Source organism: Choloepus didactylus, chromosome 9 (assembly GCF_015220235.1).
Source record: "Choloepus didactylus isolate mChoDid1 chromosome 9, mChoDid1.pri, whole genome shotgun sequence".
Lineage (NCBI taxonomy): Eukaryota > Metazoa > Chordata > Mammalia > Pilosa > Megalonychidae > Choloepus > Choloepus didactylus.
In genome coordinates this window covers 100,437,280-100,458,914 of record NC_051315.1, presented here as the reverse complement: position 1 = coordinate 100,458,914, position 21,635 = coordinate 100,437,280, and the positions used below count along the sequence as shown (strand labels likewise).

The window sequence follows — 21,635 nt, the reverse complement described above, 5'->3', positions numbered from 1 at the left end:
TCTGGTTTTTCACCCATGGATTTAAGGTCTTGGCTGAATAAAAACATTCAGTGATTACTTGATAATACAGACCAAAGCTGAGGGCTTTAGAGTCAAGGTTCAGTTTTTGGTGAAACACAATCTGATCTCACTATTGTTACAAGTGAGAGAGGAAACACTTATAATTGTGAACTTGCTTTTTTAATTAGGCATTGATAATTAAAATTGGTACATTAGGAACAAAATTAAGTTTATAAGATAATTGTATTTTAAGGTTGAAAAATAAAATTAGAGATAAGGATATTAATTATTCTGAAGTGGCATTTCCCAAATTGTATCCTGAAAATCTACATTTGTATCTTGAGATAAATGTTCGCTGGACAATCCCAGTAGTCAAGAAGCTTTACACACATTTTTTAAAAATAAGCTTCGAAGATTAATCTTGGGATGTTTTGAAAATGCATCTCTGTGAACTCTGAGGTGGCCTCAAAAATTAGGGAATAGTCTTCATCATCAGTGCACTGTTCAAGTTTCATTAAGTACAAACTTGACCATGACTGTTTCCAGAAAAAACCTTTTCATTGATCTCTGCTATGATTTCCTTGTATATGAACTGATATAGTGTCTTGGACAGATATATAAGCATTAAAACCTCAGCCGAACACATTTCATCACAAAGAAATTAAGCTTGAGAATTTACTCTTTTAAGACTGGTTTGATATTGTTTCCTCTATTTGGGAAACAGGAAGGAAAACTGCATTATCACGCAGAAACAATGCAGGGAAAAGAAATGCACAAGGGAGAAATCTGACAAAATTCAATCCAATTGAAATGCAGATACAGTATAGTGCCAGTAGGGGACAAGCTGTCCCTTCTTCCAAGAGGAGTTTCCAAAGTAGTACACATTGTTTAAGCCTGTAACTCATAAAGAATTATTTTTTCTAGAAACATCCAATAAAAAAGCACCTCCTTCAACAATGTATTAACAAAATAAATGCATCAAATAAAGAGGTACACTTTCTGGGACTCCTTTTTTTGCTAATTGGCTTCCCATTTCATGGTGCACTCTAAATGTAAATCAAAAATTCATTTTTAGGTCCTTGAAATCAATATATAATTGACACCAGTTTCTTACACTGATCACTGGAAAGGACAATCTGAAGTTACCAGTATGACTTGGAGGCTTTTAAGCATAAGGGGGGTCTGTCACTCAGCCCTTGGCAACCTAGTTGTACTCACCATTTTATTGTGGTTCTAAGATTAGGCTGGCTGACTGTGCTGTCATCTAGAAATATTGTTGAGCATGAGCTATACTTTTTAGTAAGCTGCCCTGGAGATACCTGAAGGGGAAGGGAAATAGAAGAAAATGTCACAGTAAGTTAACCTATAAAAGTGTGTTTTTTCCTTGGTTAAAATGTCAAAACGATAAAGCGTTAAAAGGTATTTCTCACCCTCCATGAACTGCTTGAGTGTGATATGTGTAGCTATATGGAAACCCACTGGAGACTCGAGCTTCAACAGATGCTTTCTGATGACTGGGTTATAAAATTTTGCCCTTCATATGGTACTTATAATTAAGCCTGGCAAGCATCTATTACAAATAATAATTTATAATTTTTATAATAATGTAAAAAAGTTTAGAATAAGGTTTCAGTGTCTTTTTTCCTTAATAAATAAAAAGCAGCTGCAATTTTTCTATTTCTACCATTTATTTACTGCAATAAAATGTAATGCCTTAAATAAAATTGACATGAGAGCATTTCACTGCAGTGGATGAAAGCCAGTAATAAATGTATTAGTTCAAGAGACTGTGATGTAACATGCAATGTTTTAAGAGTCAGAAGCTAGGTATGCCAACACTGCTCTGTCACGAACAAGCTAGTCGGTCTCTGTGAGCCTCAGTTTCCTTATCTGGTGGATGAGTATTGCTTTAAGATTATCTCACATCCAAAAACCAGAAAACAAACTTGGAATTCAGTTTCAACTTCATGTTTGGATAAAACTGTCATTATATTACTTAAGTGAAAACCAGAGAATACTTTCCACTCATTTGAAATTTTTTAATCAATTTACTTTCCTACCTTGCTCATGCTGCTCTCTGTTTGCAGCGTCTTTTTCCTACTCCTTGTCCAGGCAAGTTTGACCCCATCTACCTTCCAAGACACCTTTACCAGCAGCCACTTGACATATATCTATGTTACCACTTGTTACTTAACAGTTGCTTACAGGGTACCCCCTCATAAGACAGTTAACCTTCTCCAGGGAAGAGGACTCTTACTCCCCCTACCTCTACCTGCCAAGCACAGAATCTGGATGAATTAAGTGTTCAACAAGTGTCTGACAAATTAAAATCAATTACAATTTGGAAGGTAAATTTTACTACAGATACCAGTTAGTGAGAACTCATCTGCAGTGGTATTCTGGGAGAGGTGACAATGAACTTGTTGAGCCCTCTAAAGAATTATCTTTAAAACACTTTAGAAGTATCCATTTATTTGCAAAGAGTGCAAAAATAAAGCCATAGTCAAATACTGATATAGTCTAAACTATGTTAAGACAATTCTCTTCCTTAAAAGTGAGGCTAATAAGCAAATCTCAGGAACTGTAAGAAATTGAAAGTAAAGCATTCTTTAAAACCACAGAACACCAATGATTTTAATGTTTGCTTTTTACTAATTCAGATGAGCCTTCCTTCCTCCTGTTACTATAAAATATTTTTTGCCAGGTTTTCACACTCTTTCATCAGTCTCCCCTACAAATACACAAAAGGCGGAGCAGGGAGAGTATCTGATTTTTAAATCACAGAGCATTTAAAAATGGCGAGTAGCCTGTATTTGGAAATATCCATATAGCATATATAAAACACCATTTTCCTTGTTTCTGATGCTTTACTGTAAAGCCACTTAATCCTTATTAACAAAAAAGTCTCAGGTGTTATATTTTTGAAAAGTATTACTATTTGGAGTTCTATATTTTCCTTCAAGTCAGAAGTTTTTAAACAATACCTAAACTCTGAAATGTACCTTAAGCTATTTAGTTAATGAGTAATTTACTTTTATAATCTCAAAAACAAATACAGCATGAAAAATGAGTAACAATTCTTCAAATACTTTTATACTAAGTGGAAAATATGTTTCCTAAGGTCACTATTATTAGGAGGTAACATGGCATAACAAAAGTCAATTCTAACCAAAAACCTACATATAGAAGAAATAAAAAGAATAGGAAGGAAAAACACAAAAATATAGACTAGCCAGTAAAGCTTTGGGTGATTATTTTCTCACATTTTCCGCTTATTTTATTTTTTTCTATTATGAACATATATTGGTTTATCTTGGAATATTAGAGCTAAAACATTTAAGAATTGTAATTAGGCATGGTTTCACAGCCCTATGGGGGCTCCTTTAGTGAATCAGCATCTTATGGTCTACTGCCTAAGTCCAGCCAAAGAAAGGCTGAAGTACTTCCCTGTCAGTCCAGGCCTACTCTAAACTGCTGCTTAAAGACAAGATCGAAAAATTATCCACTCCAAGAAAATGGCCTTTTTTGTTTTTAACCAGGTTATTTCCAAATTTCAAGATGATCAGAAAAGATGAATGCTTTTCTACTACTACTCACAAAGGGTTCAAACCGTCAAGAGCCTCTGTATGGCACACAGATGTCTCAAGTCTAGAGGATGGCAGAAGTCAGCCTATGAGCAGTCTGGACGTGAATGCCAGCAGGTTACTTCAAAACTTCCCCTCATCTTGCTTGAGAATTTAAGAATTATCCTCTGAAACCTTATTACCACTGTTGACACAATCTCAATAAACTACACCGGCAAACATAAGAATATAAAAGGTAAATACCGAAAAACAAATAAACAGCAAAACACTACTGACAGTTTAGTGTTCACAGGTATTTTGGTTGGTCACTAGAATAGATGAGGAAAAAAACAGTATGTATCTTACTTCATTCACTCAACACAAATGACAGAGTAGATGGAATTTTATAACCTTTACAAGAAAGGTACCCAGTAGACTGAAGGTTGCATGGTAAAGACTAGAAAATAATCAAACCTAGTAGGCTGGTAAATCACAACCCAAACTTTATGGTCAAAATTTAATTATCTGCCAAAATCCTGCCCTCCTCCCACTGTGCTTGCTGTCTCATTTTAACCCATTAAAAAATAAAACCAAAGTTCTCTTTTTTTCTCCCCCCCCTCCTTTTTTTTTTTTTACAAGTTTTGGAGAAGTTATTTAAGAATGATTTTTAATTAACTTAAAATTTCTAACACTTCATACATTAATGAAAATTAATCACTCCATCTGTACTGCACATTAATTGGGACAATATGGCAGGATGCCTGGTTTGAATAATAGTCTTAATCAAGACTTTAATAGCAAAGTATAATATGGTAATTATAGGTATAACAAAAAAACGGTCTGAACATCATTAATCTTATTGAATTAAACTTAGATTTACACTAAGTAAAAGTCCTAAGTTTGGGTTAAACAAATCTATTTCCTCTCCCCCCTGAAATCTCATTAAAATTAAAGGCATTTTTTAAAAAAAGCTATACATTCGTAAGACTAAAGACCAGGAAACAGGATAAACAGCAGATAATTCTTTATTATGTTTGAAAGATGAAAAGCAGATAAAATAGTGATAACTGACTCGCAGAAGAGAGGAAGGAGAACCTTGGTGCCTACCGAGAGTGACTCTGACAGGAAGAGACAAGCTGCCCTGTCTTGCAGGACCCAATGCAAGCTCAGAACTCTGAGGCACAAGGTCCCCAGAAGGTAGGGTGAAGCATGAAACTAAAGATAAGAAGAGCAGTTGAAAATCTGGGGTAACAGCCCCAGGTCCACCTGTCCCATCTCATAGAAATCTAGATGCTTATTCACTATAGAGATTAAATGTGAGGTTTTCTGGGCAGAGATACCAGTCTCAGGGCTGAAACCTAAGAAATAAAGGAAAAAAAATGTACACTGAAAGGCAGAACTCCCTCCCCCTTTCCAGCAAGCAGCCATTCTTATATTACCCAGGCAGAAAATTGGAAGATAATTCTCTGATCCTTCAATGAATTGCCCTAGATACTGACACTGAGTTTCCCTAAATGAAAAGCTGGCTTGGCCCCCAAATCCCTGCAGTGAGTTAACAAGTCCTGCTCATACATGGTGCCTCCAATTACATCTTAAGACACAGCCAGGGACAGCCACACATTAGAGGAAAGCCTACAAGAAAGCAGCAAAACAACAGGAAAAAGGAACTAGGTGCAACTGGTAAAATTCAGGAGCAAAAGAACAACAACAAAAAGCAACTATTCTTTAACACTCAAAAAAGATGAGAAATTGCACCTATGAAAGAACTAAATGCTGTAACAAAGGAATGACAGGATATAAGAGAACTCATATAAAATACGATAGAAAAAAGTATTCAATAGAACATAATAAAGTCAAGGCAATTTTTGGAATGTAGGGAAAAAAGGCAAAATGAAAGAAGGGAAAAAATTAAAGATTAAAAAAAAATCAGTGCAGGAGGAATACTGGTCTAAGAGGTACAATATCTGAATAGCAGCAATACTTGGGGGAGGGGGCGACAAAGAAAACATCAAATAAATAAAAGAAAATTCACTTAGAAGAAATTTGTCTGAAGACTGAATGGCACCAATAAAATGAAAAGATCCACACCAAACCACATTATGAATTTCAGAACCGCAGGAATAGAGAAGGTACTAAAAGCTTCCAAAGAAGAACTGGGTTGGGGGGGCACAGAAACACTAAACCCATTTTTATATGAGGTTTCATACAATGGCAACTTATTTAAAATCAACAATGAGAAGACGAGAGAAATGCCTTCAAAACTGTGAAAATCTGATTCAACCTAGAATTCTATACTCTCATCAAATAGGAGGGGTTTCCAGATAGGCTAGATTTCTAAAAACTTCCACTCTTGTGCCCTTTCCCAGGAAAATGTGCTCCAGTTAAGCATTACAAGACAGAGGGAAACATGGAACCTAGGACTCAGGATCCAACACACAGGAGTAATTATGTGAAATCCCAGATGACTTCAAAGGGACATCCCAGGAAAACAAGCACAGAGCAGGCCTAGGGAAAAAACAGTCAATATTGAAACAGGATGACAGAAGGCTGGGAAGGTTGTCTCCAAGAAAAAAAATGTAACAGATGTGTTTTAGTAGATAGAAAATACTTTTGATAGGCATGTGACGAATGTTACACTTCAGGAAAATAGCTGTTAGAAAACAGGCAAGTAAATAAAGTCAGGAAATTAATTCCACACAAAAATGGAGTGTATAGGAAAACAGGGAGATGAGGTAAGGAGCATTTGTTGTGTGAAAGAAAATGATGGCTAAGAAAAAGGGATTATCATGGAGAAGAGAAATGCTCAGATTTCAGAAATATTTGAGATACAATCCACAGGACTCGGGGAGACAAAAAGAAGGGTTGTACAAGGAGGAGGCACAGTCAGAATACTACTTGATTCAGCAGTGAACAATATTTGCACAGTCATAATAATGCAAACAATGATTACGGATTTAATTAAAATGTGATACGTGCCGAGGGAATGGAGAGAGGCAAATAAGGTCATGGTAGGTAAGGAAGCTAAGTTCTTACCTAATATGAAAGGAAGTCAATAGATAATGCTAAAAACTGACTTAGCTATTAGACTTTTGTTATTTTGGTTAAAAAGTAAGATTAAAAAATTAAGCCCATTAAGAGTCAACTTCCAGAGAACCTCTCTGGTTGCTCAGATGTGCCCCACCCCCCAGCGCAACTCTGCAAATAAATTCATTACCATCCCCCCTACGTGGAATATAATTCCTAGGAGTGAGCCTGGCCCTGGCATTGAAGGACTGAGAATGCCTTCTTGACAAAAAGGAGAGAAAGAAATGTAACAAAATGAGGTTTCAGTGGCTAGAGATTTCAAATAGAGTTCAGAGGCCGTTCTGGGGGTTACTCTTACGCAAGCTTCAGCTACATATCGCAAACTGCCACAGTATGCCAAGCCCCAACCAACAGTATTCCCGAAAACCCTAAAGAATACCCAGATCTCTGAGACTATAAAAGTTTCATTCACTAAGTTGATTATTCAGAAACTTAAAAACTCCAGATCATTGGGTAAGTCCTGAAACCCAGAGGCACTAGCCTCTTCAAGAATATTAATCAGTTGGAGCCCCCTTCCCCATAATGTTGACACCCCTTTTCAATAAGAACAAGTTAGAGTGGTCATTGCCTAGATACCCCTGGAGACTGAAACAGTGGTCAAATGAGAGGGAGGAGGAGCAACAGATAAGAAAGGATTTAACAAAGGATTGTGAATACTGAATCATTATACAGATATTTCTTTTTAGCCTCTAGTGTATTAGAACAGCTAGAAGGAAATAACTGAAACTGTGGAACTGTAACACATACCATTCTTTGAAATTTGCTCTATAACTATGTGTTAAACTGTACTTTGAAAAAGTTATCACTTTTCTGTATTTATATATCACAATAAAAAATGTTTTAAAAAAATTAAGGCAATTAAACCAGACCATAGTTAATAGCACAATTATTAAAAGGTATTATCATCAATTGCAACAAATGTTCCACACCAACGAAAGGTGTTAATAATAGGGCGGTATATGGGAATCCTCTATTTTATGCATGATTGTTCTATAAATCCACAACTTCTCTAATAAAGAAAAAAAATTAAGGCAGATATTTATACCACAATCATGTTATAGAAAACTAACTTTAAAGCAAGAAACCCTTTAACAATGGGCAGGTCTAAACCAAAGAACTCTCCTAAATAAATATGATACTTAGGAAAACAGAAGCAATTTAGAAAATCCTCATAGAGTTCCATGCTAACAATATTGGGTCTATTACATTTATTAGAAACCACAGCAGACATAATTTTAATTCAAACTAATAATTTCTTACTTAACTTTTCAACTTTTTACTTACATGGTTTAAATGGTTGCTCTTCCTCTTTTCTCGCACTAAGAATAAAAAAAATTAACTGATCAATTCTGATATAAATGCCATAGAAAAATAAAATAGCTAATAATCTGAAGAACTACCAATATACAAAAAGAGATAAAAGTTTCATTCCAACAATGTTTTTAATTTAAATCATCTGGCAAGATGAGTCCCTGACAATAAAAATCTAAAAACTAAGTTTTACTTTTTGACCTAATAGATGTATTAGGTAAAATGAAAGAACCTGCACATACGATAGAAAAGGGCAAAACAAATTAGGCCAGGTGGAAAATTTAGCTAATAAAAAAGTTTACCTGTTGCATAGCTGAACGACTCCACTACCCAGCAGAATTTTCTGATTCTACATTTATGCATAACTCACTTTAATTACCAGGATCTAACAGCTGACAGCTCTAAGAACCAGTTTCTGGCCAAGTGCTAATCTCTAGATCCACCAAAATCCCTGAAAGCACTTGCTGGTAATCTACTAAAACATTATGTTACGAAATAAATAAATGGGTCTTTGCAAAACTGGAAAGTAACCCAACCTATTTTATATTTTAAAATGAGTGTGCTAACCAAACTGAACATGACAGCTACAGCACACAAAATCATTTTGCTCCAGCAAAGCCTAGCAGAACAATAAAAGCTCCAAAGGGGCTTGGGCTATGCTTTGTTTCCCACACTGCCTCCTCCTCTAATGCTGGGCGGGCGTCAGAGGCATATGCCCTCCTTACAACAGAAGAGCGAGGGGCACAGGATAGCTTTTCCTCAAATCTTCCACACTCTCTCTCTATGCCAGCAACTCGTGACTCTGTAAGAAACTGAGAAATACAGCAGTCTTGACCAGAAATGATTGGCAAGACAGGCAAAGTACAAATATACCATCAAAATCCAGGTTAGGATCCTGCTCCCCACCCCCACCCCCCACAATTTTTATTTTGTGCTGCATTATTTCAATTATTATGGAACCCTCCCTCACTTAGTGTAAAGTTACAACAGTTTCACAGGACGCTAACCTTCTGGGTAATGCCATGGGGCATGCGTTTGCTCTAATGCACCCTGGAATCCACTACTCCATACTAGGCATAGCACTGCATCAGGATGAGAAAATCTGACTAGTTTAAGTTCTGAACAGCATAAATACAGATGTGAGATAGAGCACTGTGTAAAATGTGGCCAAAACACAGATTCAATCCTCATAGTTAAACATTTTTTTAATTTTTTCAAATGAAAACCTAACTGCAGTGTAAATCCTAGTCATTCTAAAAAACAGGTGCTCTTCAGAATAAGGGGAAAAGGGCAAAGTAGTACAGAGCAGGAAGTATAAATCCCTAACTACTTCTAAATTATGTGCATACTAAAGGTGCATACTAAAGGAAAGTATTATCATCACTTATTGAGACAAGTGCAAATATGAAAAAGTGAAGACTTTAAATAACATATGAGTTCAAAATAAACATTTTCTATAATACCTACCACAAAACAAATACTGAGTTCTCAATCTTTTCCTTAAAAAATAATTATGACATTGTCTTACCATCCGTCTGAGATTTGCTCAGGAAAATTGTGCTTGCCCTTGGATGGTCAGAAGGGTTTGATTCCAAAGCTAAATCTGTAAAGGAACAAGAGAAAAAGGTGTGATAATGTAGTTGAGTAGATAAGTAACATTTTAAAATAGGTGCACACCAATTGTTTTTAATTCTATTTTATTAAGATATATTCACATACCATACAGTCATCTCAAGTGCACAAATGTTCACATCATCATATAGTTGTGCATTCATCACCACAATCAATTTTTGAACATTTTCATTACTCCAAAAAAATAATAAAAATTAAAGTAAAAAAGAACAGCCAAAACATCCCACCCCACCCCCCATGCCCACTATTATTCATTTAATTTTTGTCCCCATCTTTCTACTCCTCTGTCCATACACTGGATAAAGGGAGTTTTATCACAATCACATAGTCACACTGGGTACACATCAATTTTATTCACTTAATAGTTACTAGTTTTGGGAAGAGTTTTCAGTAATGACATATGAAGGAAATAAAGGCAATAATATAAAAATTTTACTGGGAAATTGCAAAACTGTAGAATTTCTCCATGTATGTGGAATAAAATCCACCTATGTCAGATTTTTTTGGCCCTTGCTTCTAGAAAATCTGATGCAGCTTTCAGATGAACTATGTACATGCCCTCCCCCACTCCTTCTTAAATAAAATACAATCACCCCCCTCTACTGCTGGTATTACTAGCATATTCCAGAAATAGTCCCAAGAAGCAAGTGATGTGGTTAGCCAATTACAGTCAGATTATAGCTCAACAGCATCAGCTATACTAAAACCAAGAGAGTTGTTTTTTGGCAAACGTTCTTAGACATTTGAATGGCTAATTCTAATTCCATTCAACAAGTCTAACCCCATTCACAAGCCAACTTTCCATGAGAGAAAATGATTTGTAATTTTAGCACTCAATTTCTGAGGTTAACCTCTCATACTTTCTCCCTTCCATGCTACATGATTAATTTGCGGTTTCAATAAGAGTACTTTTTGGAGCAGATCACAAGGCTGTTTGTAAAAAATTTTGGTCCTACCTACATAAAGGTAGATCTATCAGCAGTCTACCTTGCACCAAGGTGTGACAGTCTTTTTATTTAGGCAAAAATACAAAACAAACTTTGCTAGCAGCAAATAAATTTTGTCCATAAACTTTGCTATATGGGACAATAAAAGTCGTTATATAAAAAAACAAAAGAGACACCAAAACTATGACATTTCCCAGGAATATAATCTCAAACCCCTTCTCTTAACCAATCTTGTAGGAAACTGGATCAAGATCTAGATAGAGTAATGGCTAAGGCATGTAAACAATTGTTCTTTTTTTTTTTTTTAAAAAAAAGGGTTGTTCTATTTTTTTTAAAAAAAAGGGTTTGGTAGTCAAACCACAATAAATAAACTATATATCTCTGACTCTTTGGGAATCACAATGCACAATAACACACTAAATACTAATCAATCTAGAAGAGAATACTAACTCAATATTTCACAAATTTATCTACCTACAATCCATCCCCTCTACCCCCCAAGCAACCAGTTAAAATCTTACACATAATTTGGGACTTCCAGGTTTAGCAAGCAATCTGAACCATCCAATTTAATGGTACTGCCAGATCACTAGAAACTTACATATCCGGGAACCTACTGCTCTGTTATCTATGGAAATTCCTTCACTGAATTTGAGTTTATTAAACTGCTTTTGCAAAAACCATTCTATTGTTCAATATTTTTATATAAAAGACCCATACAACAAAAATAATTTTAATAGCTTTTTCCACATCTTTGAAAAAATGATGTTGACATAATGTTAGCTATTCGGAGAAATAAATTCAGTTGTGCACAAAGTGACAGACTCCCAGCTCTGTCTCTAACCCAAGGCTTCTAAAAGGATTCACAATTACTTCCTTCCAAAAAGAAAGTAGATATACTATATTTGAACTTGAAAATAAGCAACGTTTGCAGAAGTAGCTATATTAGGTATCAGTGCCTATGGCATGATAAAGTTTAATTAAAAATGTTTCAGTGGACGTCCAGGAAAAATAAGTACTAAAATCAAAGAGGAACAGGCTTAAAAAAAATCCAAACCAAGATATGCTACTGTGTGGGGTGACAGAAAAGTTTTGGTAATGGATGGTGGTGATGTAGAATCCCAACATTGTAAATATAATTAACACCACTCAATTGTATATTTGAAAGTGGTTAAAATGGGAAATTTTAAGTTTTATATATGTTATCAGAATAAAAAAATTAAAACAAACAATAAGATATGCTACTGTAGATCTGAAAACAAAAATCGAAAAGGCTGAGATAAAGGGAATGACGACATTCAAGAAAAAAAAGTGAAATTAGTTCAAGTGACAAGAAGTAAGCTATCCACCTCCTCAGGGTGGGCACATAACCAGGGCTGGCCAATCAATCGCAGGTCTCTTAAGCTTGACTTTTTCAGGGGGAAAGGCAGAGTACAGAAAGGATAAAAATTAGTCTGGAGTCATGGTGGCAACCTTTTCCAATTTGAGCAGAAGCCTGAGTTCAAGAAAGGCCAACAGAGGAGAGCAGAGCTGAGAGAGGTTCTGAGATCATTCGATTCCTAGGTCAGTGCCTAATTTTCTCTGTGAACTCCCAGATTATAGAAGTAAATGTATTTTTTTTTTAAATTAAGCTATTTTTGAAATAATTTTCCTTTAACTTGAAACTGAAAGCTACATGAGTACCGACAATCACACTAAAGGTGAGAAGAGTTTTATAAAAGCCACTTGCTCATTCTTTCTGGAAATATCCCAACAGAAATGTGCAAGAGCCACAATATTTTTTTTTAATTACCCATAAACTCACAAAATTTACCTTTAGTTGCTTTTCTTATGCATTTTAAAAAATAGCAGTAATCAGTATAAGTTATGACCTATTTTGTAGTCTATCTACTGTTTAATGGATACAGTGGCCCATTAACTGCAATTCCTATTCTTTCTGTGCTTATAATATTGTGAGGAAAATCTTCAAGTATATAGTATTTATTTAATAATTATATCCTTAATAAAGATTTCAAAAGTGAGATGATTACATCAAAAGTTAGACTGTTTTCACGGCTCAATATAAGTGGTAAGTTGCTTTCTCAAGGAAGTAGGCGTATTTTAGGGTATAACACCACCAATTATAGGTATATGGGTTTTAGTTCCTACTCCAGCTTTGAAATGAAGAACCTCACTATGGCTTTAATTTCCTTTTATTTGATTACAGAGTGTACCGGTATGTATATATTATATCCCCCAGAAAAAGCCACATTCTTTCATGCAATCTTGTGGGGACAGACTTATTAGTGTTGATTAGGTTGGAACCTTTGGATTAGGTTGTTTCTGTGGAAATGTGACCCACCCAACTGTAGGTGATAACTCTGATTAGATAATTTCCATGGGGGTGTGGCCTTACCCATTCAGTGTGGGCCTTGATTAGTTTATTAGAGTCCTACATAAGAAGCTCAGACAGAAGGAGCTTGCTGCTGCAGCTGAGACAAGACACTCTGAAGACGGCAGTTGGAAGCTGACGCAGACATTTTGGAGAATGCCATTTTGAAACACAACCTGGGAACAAGCAGCCACATGCCTTCCCAGCTAACAGAGGTTTTCCGGATGCCAATGACCCTCCTCCAGTGAAGGTACCCTACTGTTGATGCCTTACCTTGGACACTTTATGGCCTTAAGATTGTAACTTTGTAACCAAATAAACCCCGTTTATAAAAGCCAATCCATTTCTGGTGTTTTGCAAAACAGCATTAGCACTCTGGAACACAGAGTTTGACCATTTTTCCATAGTTAACAATGGTATTTCCACTTTTGATTAGGCCCTTAATGTCAATTTGCATGAGGCTTTCAGAAAATATTAATCTTCCTCCTATAGCCTATTACAATTTTCTATAGAACTTCCACTTTCTACTAACTACAATTACTACATTGCTATTTTATAGCATGGATATTACAGCCATTTGTCAGTAAACTCATACACACACACACTAATTATTTCTGCACTCTCCTTTATCTCTTTTCCCAGGTACATAAGGAGACTGTCATAAGTTGCTGCACTACACTAGTTTCATGCTTACAAAGGTAAGACTGCTAACTGTTAAATTACCTCATCACCAAACATACACACACACACGTGAATATACATGGAGATTTAAAGATGTCAGGGGAAGAAAACCACATCAATTATTGCACATCTTATATGTAAAGCATTCCAAAAACTATTTCTTTAAAAACCTTAAAGAATGTTTTAAACTAGGACAAATATTATTGAGCTCATAATTAGAGGTAATGATTAAGACTGTATTTTAAGACCCACCACATTTGTATTAACAATTTAAACTGCAACTTAATTTGACAGTATGACTGGTTGATGCTAAGTAAAGCGTGACCTCAAAAAAACATTCAACTCAGGTCTTTAAATGTAAATATCTAAAAAGTCAGAGGAAGGATACAAACTTGTAAAACCACTGAAACTGAGTATTACTTTTCCTCTAATCTAAGCTTCCATCAATTGTAAGATCCATCTCAATTGCACAGATGTTAAAAATGTAAAAATATATGCAAAATTATATAATATAATTATCATATATAATAAACTATATGATAAAATTATATGATAATAAACTATCAGTAAATGATCTTTTCCTTGTCAAAATAATAGAGGGAGAGGGCAATGACCAAGAAATCATGTGACAGAAGGAGTATTACTTCAGAAAAAGGGATTAATTTCAACATATTTCAATTAAATTGATGTCAGCAGTTCACAGGCCAACTGCTGAGAACCTGGTATATATGTGAACTCTGATGATTTTAACTCAACTGTGAGCCCACACTTTCCATCTCAGTCAGGTAATTCCTTCTGACAGCCTTGAACTGGCTTGCCTCACCAGAAGGCACACAGCAGAGGTGGGAAGCTCCTGCGGTTTAGGGTCTCCTGCTTGCCCACGCCTTGCTTCTGCTTTCCCAGCCTCCGACATGTTCCTAGCTCTGGTTTCAAATCCACTCCTGTACCTGCCCCTACCTGGGTTCTTTGTCATGCATCAACTCTTTTAATTCCCAACCCATGTGACTGTGACCCAGACCTGACATTTCGGGTGGTAAATCATACCATTCTCCTTTTATATATTTCTAAATACCAGCACTTTACTCAATTTATTGGAGTTTTAAGTACACTTCTGGGTTGCGAGTTACCTCCATTTCATTGTGCATCCAATGTTAGCTCAGTTACGTTAATAAGATAAAAAATGGTGAGAAAAAACATATTCAAACCAGCCTAGACAAATGCTCTCGCTATATATATCCTGACATATATCTGGAATTTACATCCTGATCTACCAAGTCTTACTTTTTAAAAGCCTTGGACAATGCAATTTATACTTCTCAGAGCCTGTCTTCTCATATGTAAAACAAATAAAATTTTTTACTACCAAAACTTTAAAAATTGTGAGGATCAAATGAAATGCAAGAGCAACTTATATGCTATATAAAGCACAATAAGTTAACTGGACAAAATAAAGCTTCCACAAACCCAAAAGCAAAAAGTGAACATTTAACACTTCACTGGAAAATGTATGAAATGCACACTCAGTACCTATATCCAGATAACATTTAGGGCAAATATATATTTTGGCTAATCCCTAAAGGAAAGAGAATAACAGTCACACAGTATCATTAAACATTTCTCCCCAGTTTCTTGTTTTTAAATAAGCAAATATATACTATATTTCACCTGTTTTCTTACATAAGGGATAACTTATGTTCCGCCCCTTGCTTTTTTTCATGCAGCATATCTGGAGATCACTCCATACCAGTAAAGAGAGCTCTCTTCATTTTTTACAACTCCACAGTTCTTCATTGTGTGGCTGTATCAGTTTATTTAACCATCCCTTACGGATGGACATTTGAGTTATTTCTGGTACTTTGCTACTGAAAATAATGCAAAAAAAAACACAACCCTTTGTTTACATATTGTTTCATATTTGTGGACTGTATCTTTAGAGTAAATTCCTTTTGGATATCTGGGTTAAATGCATTTTGTGAGATTGTGCCAAAATCCCCTTCAAGGGGTTGAACCATTTTACACTTCCCCTAGCAATGTTTGCATGTAACTGTTCTTTCACAGCCTCACCAAAGAATGTACTGTCAAGTTTTTGGATTTTCTCCCAACAGGAGAAAAACTGCAGTATAATTTTAATTTGCATTTCTCTTATGTGTGAAGATATGTTTAAGGGCCATCTGCATTTCTTTTTCTGTAACTTGTCTATTCATATCTTTGTTACCTACTTTTAGATTCACATATTTTCTTCAAGTCAGCCTATTTTAGGCCCTTATTAATACTGTTTCTTGTTCAAGCCACTGTTGGCTTTCACCTAAACTACTGCGCCAGCCTCCTAGCTGGTCTCCTTGCTCTGACCCTGGGCTGCACTACTTCATTGTCACACAGCAGCTAGTCTGATCTTTTTAACAGCATTACTATCATTCCCCTGCCTATAGTCCTCCAAAGGTTTCCTGTAACAACTAGAATAAAATGCATTTCTTTACCAAGGGCCCCCGGGCATTCAAGGCCTTCACCTACCATATATTGATGCAGTATCCCCCATCTTTCTGACCTTTGCCCACATCAAGCTTGTTCCCAGCTGAGGGACTCTGAAGGAGCTATCCCTTCGGTTAGAAGCCTCTTTCCCCACATGTTCACAGGCCTTCCTCTTACTTTTAGGACTGCACACATGTCAATTAAGGACAGGCGCTGTCTTTAACCATTCTACGTAAAACTGCCCTCCTTACCAATTCATTACCCTATCTTACTTTCTTCCTAGCTCCTCACTACCTGAATTTCTTGATTATTGATTTGTTTTGGCCCACGCTCTGCTCCTAGAATGTAAAGAACTGAGTTAGGGTAGGGGCTTTGCCCTATATACCACCCTTTGTCCTCCATGTGAAACACTGCTTGGCTACCAAAAGATGCTCAATAAACATGTTTCAGTACACCCAAAACTAGTTATGTTTTCTCCCAGTTTTCCCACATCTCAGATTTCTTCTAATGCTATCTTTTGATTTGGTCATCTAAGACCAGTATGACTTTTAGATCCCTTAGTGTGGTAATTATTCAGAATTAAAGACAAGAGACAGGCTACCAAGAACAACAAAGACCTAGAAGATGAATTCTAATGTTCAGCAAAGAGTCAGTGATAATTTTAATTTGGTTTAAAAACATTTAAAATTAAAGTATCTTAGCCACAAAATGACATCCTATGGATTTAATTAAGCCGTAAGACAAAATATACCATCTGAGTTTGTAGGGAAGTACAACATATCAGAAATCAAAATGTTTTCCTGTGTTCCCAGAATCAAGCATTATAATGGAATTGGGAACTATTTTATAATAAGATGCCCAGCCATAAAGGATGGGTTAAACAAATGAATGCTCCAAGCATTCGATGTTCCACCAAGCAGTTATCAAAAGAGATGAGTTAGAGCTATGTGCACTGGCATGGAAACAAGCTCCTGCAGCACTCTCTAGCACTGTTTGAGTTGTTTTCAAGCTTTAGGTCACTACTTCACTGCTTTAAGTAAAAAGAAAAGAAAAGAAAAGAAAAGAAATTAAAAAACTAAATTACAAAATAGCACATACAGGGTGATCTCATTCTTGCAAAATTAATAAAATGTTACATTTCTATGTATACAAGAGGTTCAGGAAAAATCAAACATCAGAGCATTAATAAAAGTTACTTCTGAGTATTCTAAGTATGAATGAATGACTCTTCTACATTTTCTAAATGTTTTACAAACACATTATCAAAAAAAAAAAAAAAAAAAAAAAAAAGGCGAGGGGTAAAATACCTACTGGAAAGAGGAAAAATCTGCTGGGAAGTTTTTCCACATGATATTGCGAATTCCTTCCCTAACCTCACTTCTTAAGGGGAGGCGAGAGGAAGGGGTCACTAGATAGAGACCTTTAGCCAGCAAATTAGCAAAGCGCCTAAGGTCAGTACATAAAAGGTTGTATGCTAAGGTGATCAGTAATAAAACTGAATAATGTGACCTTATAGTAACTTATTTTGTTTTTTATTGATATACTATTAAAGACAAGCTAGTAGAAAATACTTTTGAGTCTTTCTGAAATCTATACTAGGTTCTCAGGAACACCTCTTTGAAAGGGCTTAAGAAATCAAGTTTTTCTGAAGTATTTCAGAAGAGAAGAACAAAGCAGAGAATCGTTTATTATGATTTTGTCTAAGTAACTAAAATAATTCAACTCTTCATAGAAAAGCTAAAACCTTTGACGTTTAAGTAGGTATTTCTGTTTCCAGGGAAACTGATATAAAACTGTCTGGAATAAAGAGATTAAAAGCAAACTTTCAATGTGCCTGTACTTTATATTTGGTATTCTGACCTTATTTCTATGGAAACTTAGGAAAATGCTGAAACTGAGGTTTGTTATCAAAGATTAAAAGGCAAATGCTATACTCACAACCTAAAGTGATTTAACACTTCTTACCATTACGTTATGCTGAATGCTTGGTACCTTACGTGCCCTCTTGGCCAGCTTCTGCCAATGTCCCTTTGTTCAATGTATCCTGAGATTCAATTCACAGTCACCAGAACAAATACTTGAGAATGATGAACCATCTACCTAACTAAAACCGATGTGTAAATTTAGGCCATTTTCATCACCTTTGCTCTTACTGTAATGAATGTATAGAATAGGATGGAAAGGTAAATGTAGCTTGAGTTTTGTAAAAATATTCTGAATGGACTAATCAAGGGTACAGCTTTGGATCTTCCATCAGTAGCTGTTAACAGTTATTTCAGATCCCTAAGTTTCTGTTTCATCATCAGCAATATAGGGAGACCATACATGGGCCTTATTTGTAGTTGGAAGGACAAAACGAGAAATACGAAAATGTATTGTAAATCCTAGAAAATTATACAAAGGTCCATTTTTGTTCTCTCATCCAATACTACCCCATCTATTAAGTGGTTGTAAAAATCACTCAGAGGCTTGCCTTAGAGCACCAAGAAGAGCAAAAGTTTTCACAAGTACTTACATGCTTGTGCTTAAAGGTGCAATTAACGAATTCACAAAATCTATTTGTTTATTCGTTGTCAACTTTTTAATATACTGAAAACAAAGCCATGTCCATCAATATGGATGAATCCACAGACTTAAATATTCTAACATTTATAGAAACTAAGAACCAAACTAAAGTTTAAATAGAATAAAAAGCTATAAGGCATTTCTCCTGTACAGTAGAATAATCTCTGGCATTCAAATGAAACAAATGGGCCAAACGGGCTTTTAACATCTTTATGATAATAATGTTTTCCACTTCAAAGCCACCTTCAAAGGACAGTCAAGAGCCACCACTGTAACCCAGAATTGTTACCTAGATTAACCCCTTCCAAAATTCTAGAGGCAAAAATCAAATTTATTTCCTCTCTTCCCCCTAGCCCCGCCCCCATCCTCCAGGCCAGTAGTTTCTAGTCTGAAGAACTTTTACTTCAACATTCCTTCAGTTAAACAAGATTCCACCGGGGCGATGGGGAGGGGAAACAGACATACTCTTGAGTAGGTCTGGCATCTTAATTCCTAAACCTTTACATTACAAATTACTGTCGAAATTTACGTGTTACTGACAAACTATCTCATGAGCCACCCCCACTTCCCTAACGTTAAATGAAGTCTGCTAAGTCGCTGGAGCAGCATTTTCTAAAGTAATCAGAATTCTGTGAGTTCTCCTTTTTGGCAGTAACGTTTCACACACTTCATAGTTACTTTAAGCCCCCACCCCTATTTCCTTTCCTCCCAAGTTCCACTTACAGTTAGAAGAAATAAAACAGCTTCTATGGAAGAGACTTAAAACATCAGTTTACTTAAGTGCACGTGAAGGTTCCATATAGACTCTCCTAGTCAAACTCTAATTTGAACTTAAACAAGAATTCCTAAAAACCTTTGTGTCTTAAGCGTCCGAGTTATCAGCTACGCGGATGGGCAGGAGGAAGGGTCAAGTTTGGCCCTTACCTGGCTCCTTCACTTAGGTACCATCTGGATAGCTAAAGATAGGCTGGTGGGATGGATACTATGAAGTTGAGGTATTTGGATTTTCAGTGAGAAAAGGGAGCCAGGAATATACCAGAAAGTCTTCATAAAGTCCCACAGGACGTCAACAGAACCACACACAGCAAGGGCTCCGGGTCGGATCGGGAGAATGGGAAGAGAAGCAAGAACGGGGCAGGGCGTTCGGGTGTGGGGAGGAGGGAAAGGAGAAAAAAAACTGGCCGGACGCTGCGGGGAAGAGAGTAAAGGGTGGGGACGCAGGACAGAGCCAGCCTTCGTCCCCGGTGCCCAGTCCTGGGAAAGCCTGCTCCGGGCAGGAAGGAGCCTGAGGCGGTGGCTCCCTCCGGGAGGATCCTCCGGGCGGCGGAGGTCAGAGGCGCGCCCGAGAGGGACTCGGGGAGCAGCCATCTCCTTACCTTCGGGCATCTCCCGGTCGCTGATGTGCTGCAGGTGGTGGCCCTCGCCGGCTCCGAAATCCAACTCAGCCGGCTCTACGGCGGCAGCCGCCGCCGCCGCCGCCGCCACCGCGTCCCCAGCCGCCGCCTCGTAGACCTCTGACTCGTAGTCCGGCGGCGCCGGCCCCGTGCGCCGGCCCAGCTTGGGGCTGGCACTGGGGGACACGCAACAGGTCAGCGTGTTCCCCATGGGGCTCCTCCGCTCCGCGCGCTCCTCTCCGCCGCCGCCGCCTCCGCGGCCGCTCGCCCCCCAACTCCGCCGGGCTCAGCAGCCGCCCCCTCCCCCAACAATGGCGCGGCCGGCACAGTCAGCCCCCGGCTATGCCGGCGCTGCGCCGCACATGCAGGCGCGGCCTCGCCCACTGCTTGCCCGCCCGGCCCCGGGCAGGGCTCCGGCCCCGGCCGCACCCCCGCTACCGCGCTACCGCCGCCTCCCACGAGCCAAGTCGTCTGCGAGGGCGGCGACCAGCACGGCTTACTTAAAAGGGGTGGGGACGCGACAAGCGCTGAGAAGCGCAGCCACTGCCGGCAGAGAGCGCGGTCGGAGCTCCACCTCCTTCCGCTGCCGCCTACGGACTGAACGGCACTCGCTCAGTCCGGCGCCTGCCAACCGGAACGCGTCCTACGGTCACCTGGTTACGAAGAACCAATCACGCCAAGAGTTCCCTCCCCGTGCCCGCCTCGGAACCCTGGCACGTGACTCACAATGCCCCGCCCCTGTCCCAGGCTCACCCGCCCAGCGGCTGCTCCGCCCCCCTCGCGGCGTGTTGGGGACTCCGGTCTTGCGGCAGGCGACCCCGGCGTTTATTAAGCGAGGCTGTCCTCGATCAGTGGGCGCCATAGAAATCCCTTGTTAGTAAAGTAAGGAGCAGCTCCGCAAGCAACTCGGTTTCTCTGGGGTTGACAGCTAACTTTCATTTAATGTATTGCTCACCCAACTTATTTACAACCGAATTGTTGACCATTTTTGTAACTAAATGCTCCCCCTTTCCCGCCTTCCTACCAGTGTTAGTTTTCGCCTGCAACCTGACCTTAGCAATCCCCAGGGACTTGGTCCTATTCTCAAGAAAGAGCTGGGCTGTGAGTCCTGAATGAGATTCGAGGACACGTCACCTCTCCACTTCCTCATCCGTAAACTAGGGACTGAACACGAAGTCCCTCTCATCTCCGAAACCCTGGGATTCACCAACCCGCTTTTCTCGCTTGTTTCTCCCATCCACGGCAGGAGTTTCCAGATTTCCCTTTTTTGCTCACCACCGCGCTTGAAGCTGGGTTTGCTCATACAAAAGTGGGGCACCACGGTCCTGTTTTGAAGATGATCATAACGGATAGTTAGCTTTTGCCAAGCACTTAATATATGACCGACTCTGTTCCAAGTGCTATACTCATTTAACCCTCAACAATCCCATATCACATTCTATAGCTCCCCATCTTATAGATCCCCATTTTACAGAAGAATTTGAGACGCAGAAGTAACTTTCCCAAGGTCACATGACTGCTCAGGGGCGAGACCAGGATTTGATCGTTCGCCCAGGATTTGATCCTAGGTGATGTGGATCTCCAGGAGCACTTTATCGTGATTATCGGAAAATAAAGA

At 38.2% G+C, this 21,635-nt stretch overlaps 1 protein-coding gene across 3 annotated transcripts in view; it reads right to left on the bottom strand.

Annotated features, from left to right (window-relative positions):
• CCNYL1 (cyclin Y like 1) overlaps nucleotides 1-20,584 on the bottom strand; it is a 35,098-nt gene extending 14,514 nt beyond the window's left edge. For 2 of the 3 annotated variants that reach the window (XM_037848858.1, XM_037848860.1), the window contains exons 1-4: nucleotides 20,000-20,584; nucleotides 9,487-9,561; nucleotides 7,932-7,966; nucleotides 1,219-1,319 (exon numbers count right to left, since the gene is read on the bottom strand). In XM_037848858.1, coding sequence (XP_037704786.1) covers nucleotides 1,219-1,319; nucleotides 7,932-7,966; nucleotides 9,487-9,561; nucleotides 20,000-20,228 — 440 coding nt within the window. In that variant the 5' untranslated portion in view covers nucleotides 20,229-20,584. The remainder of the gene's footprint in view (nucleotides 1-1,218; nucleotides 1,320-7,931; nucleotides 7,967-9,486; nucleotides 9,562-19,999) is intronic. The other variant, XM_037848861.1, reaches the window with a different exon arrangement.
• Between the last annotated feature and the right edge of the window lie 1,051 nt (nucleotides 20,585-21,635).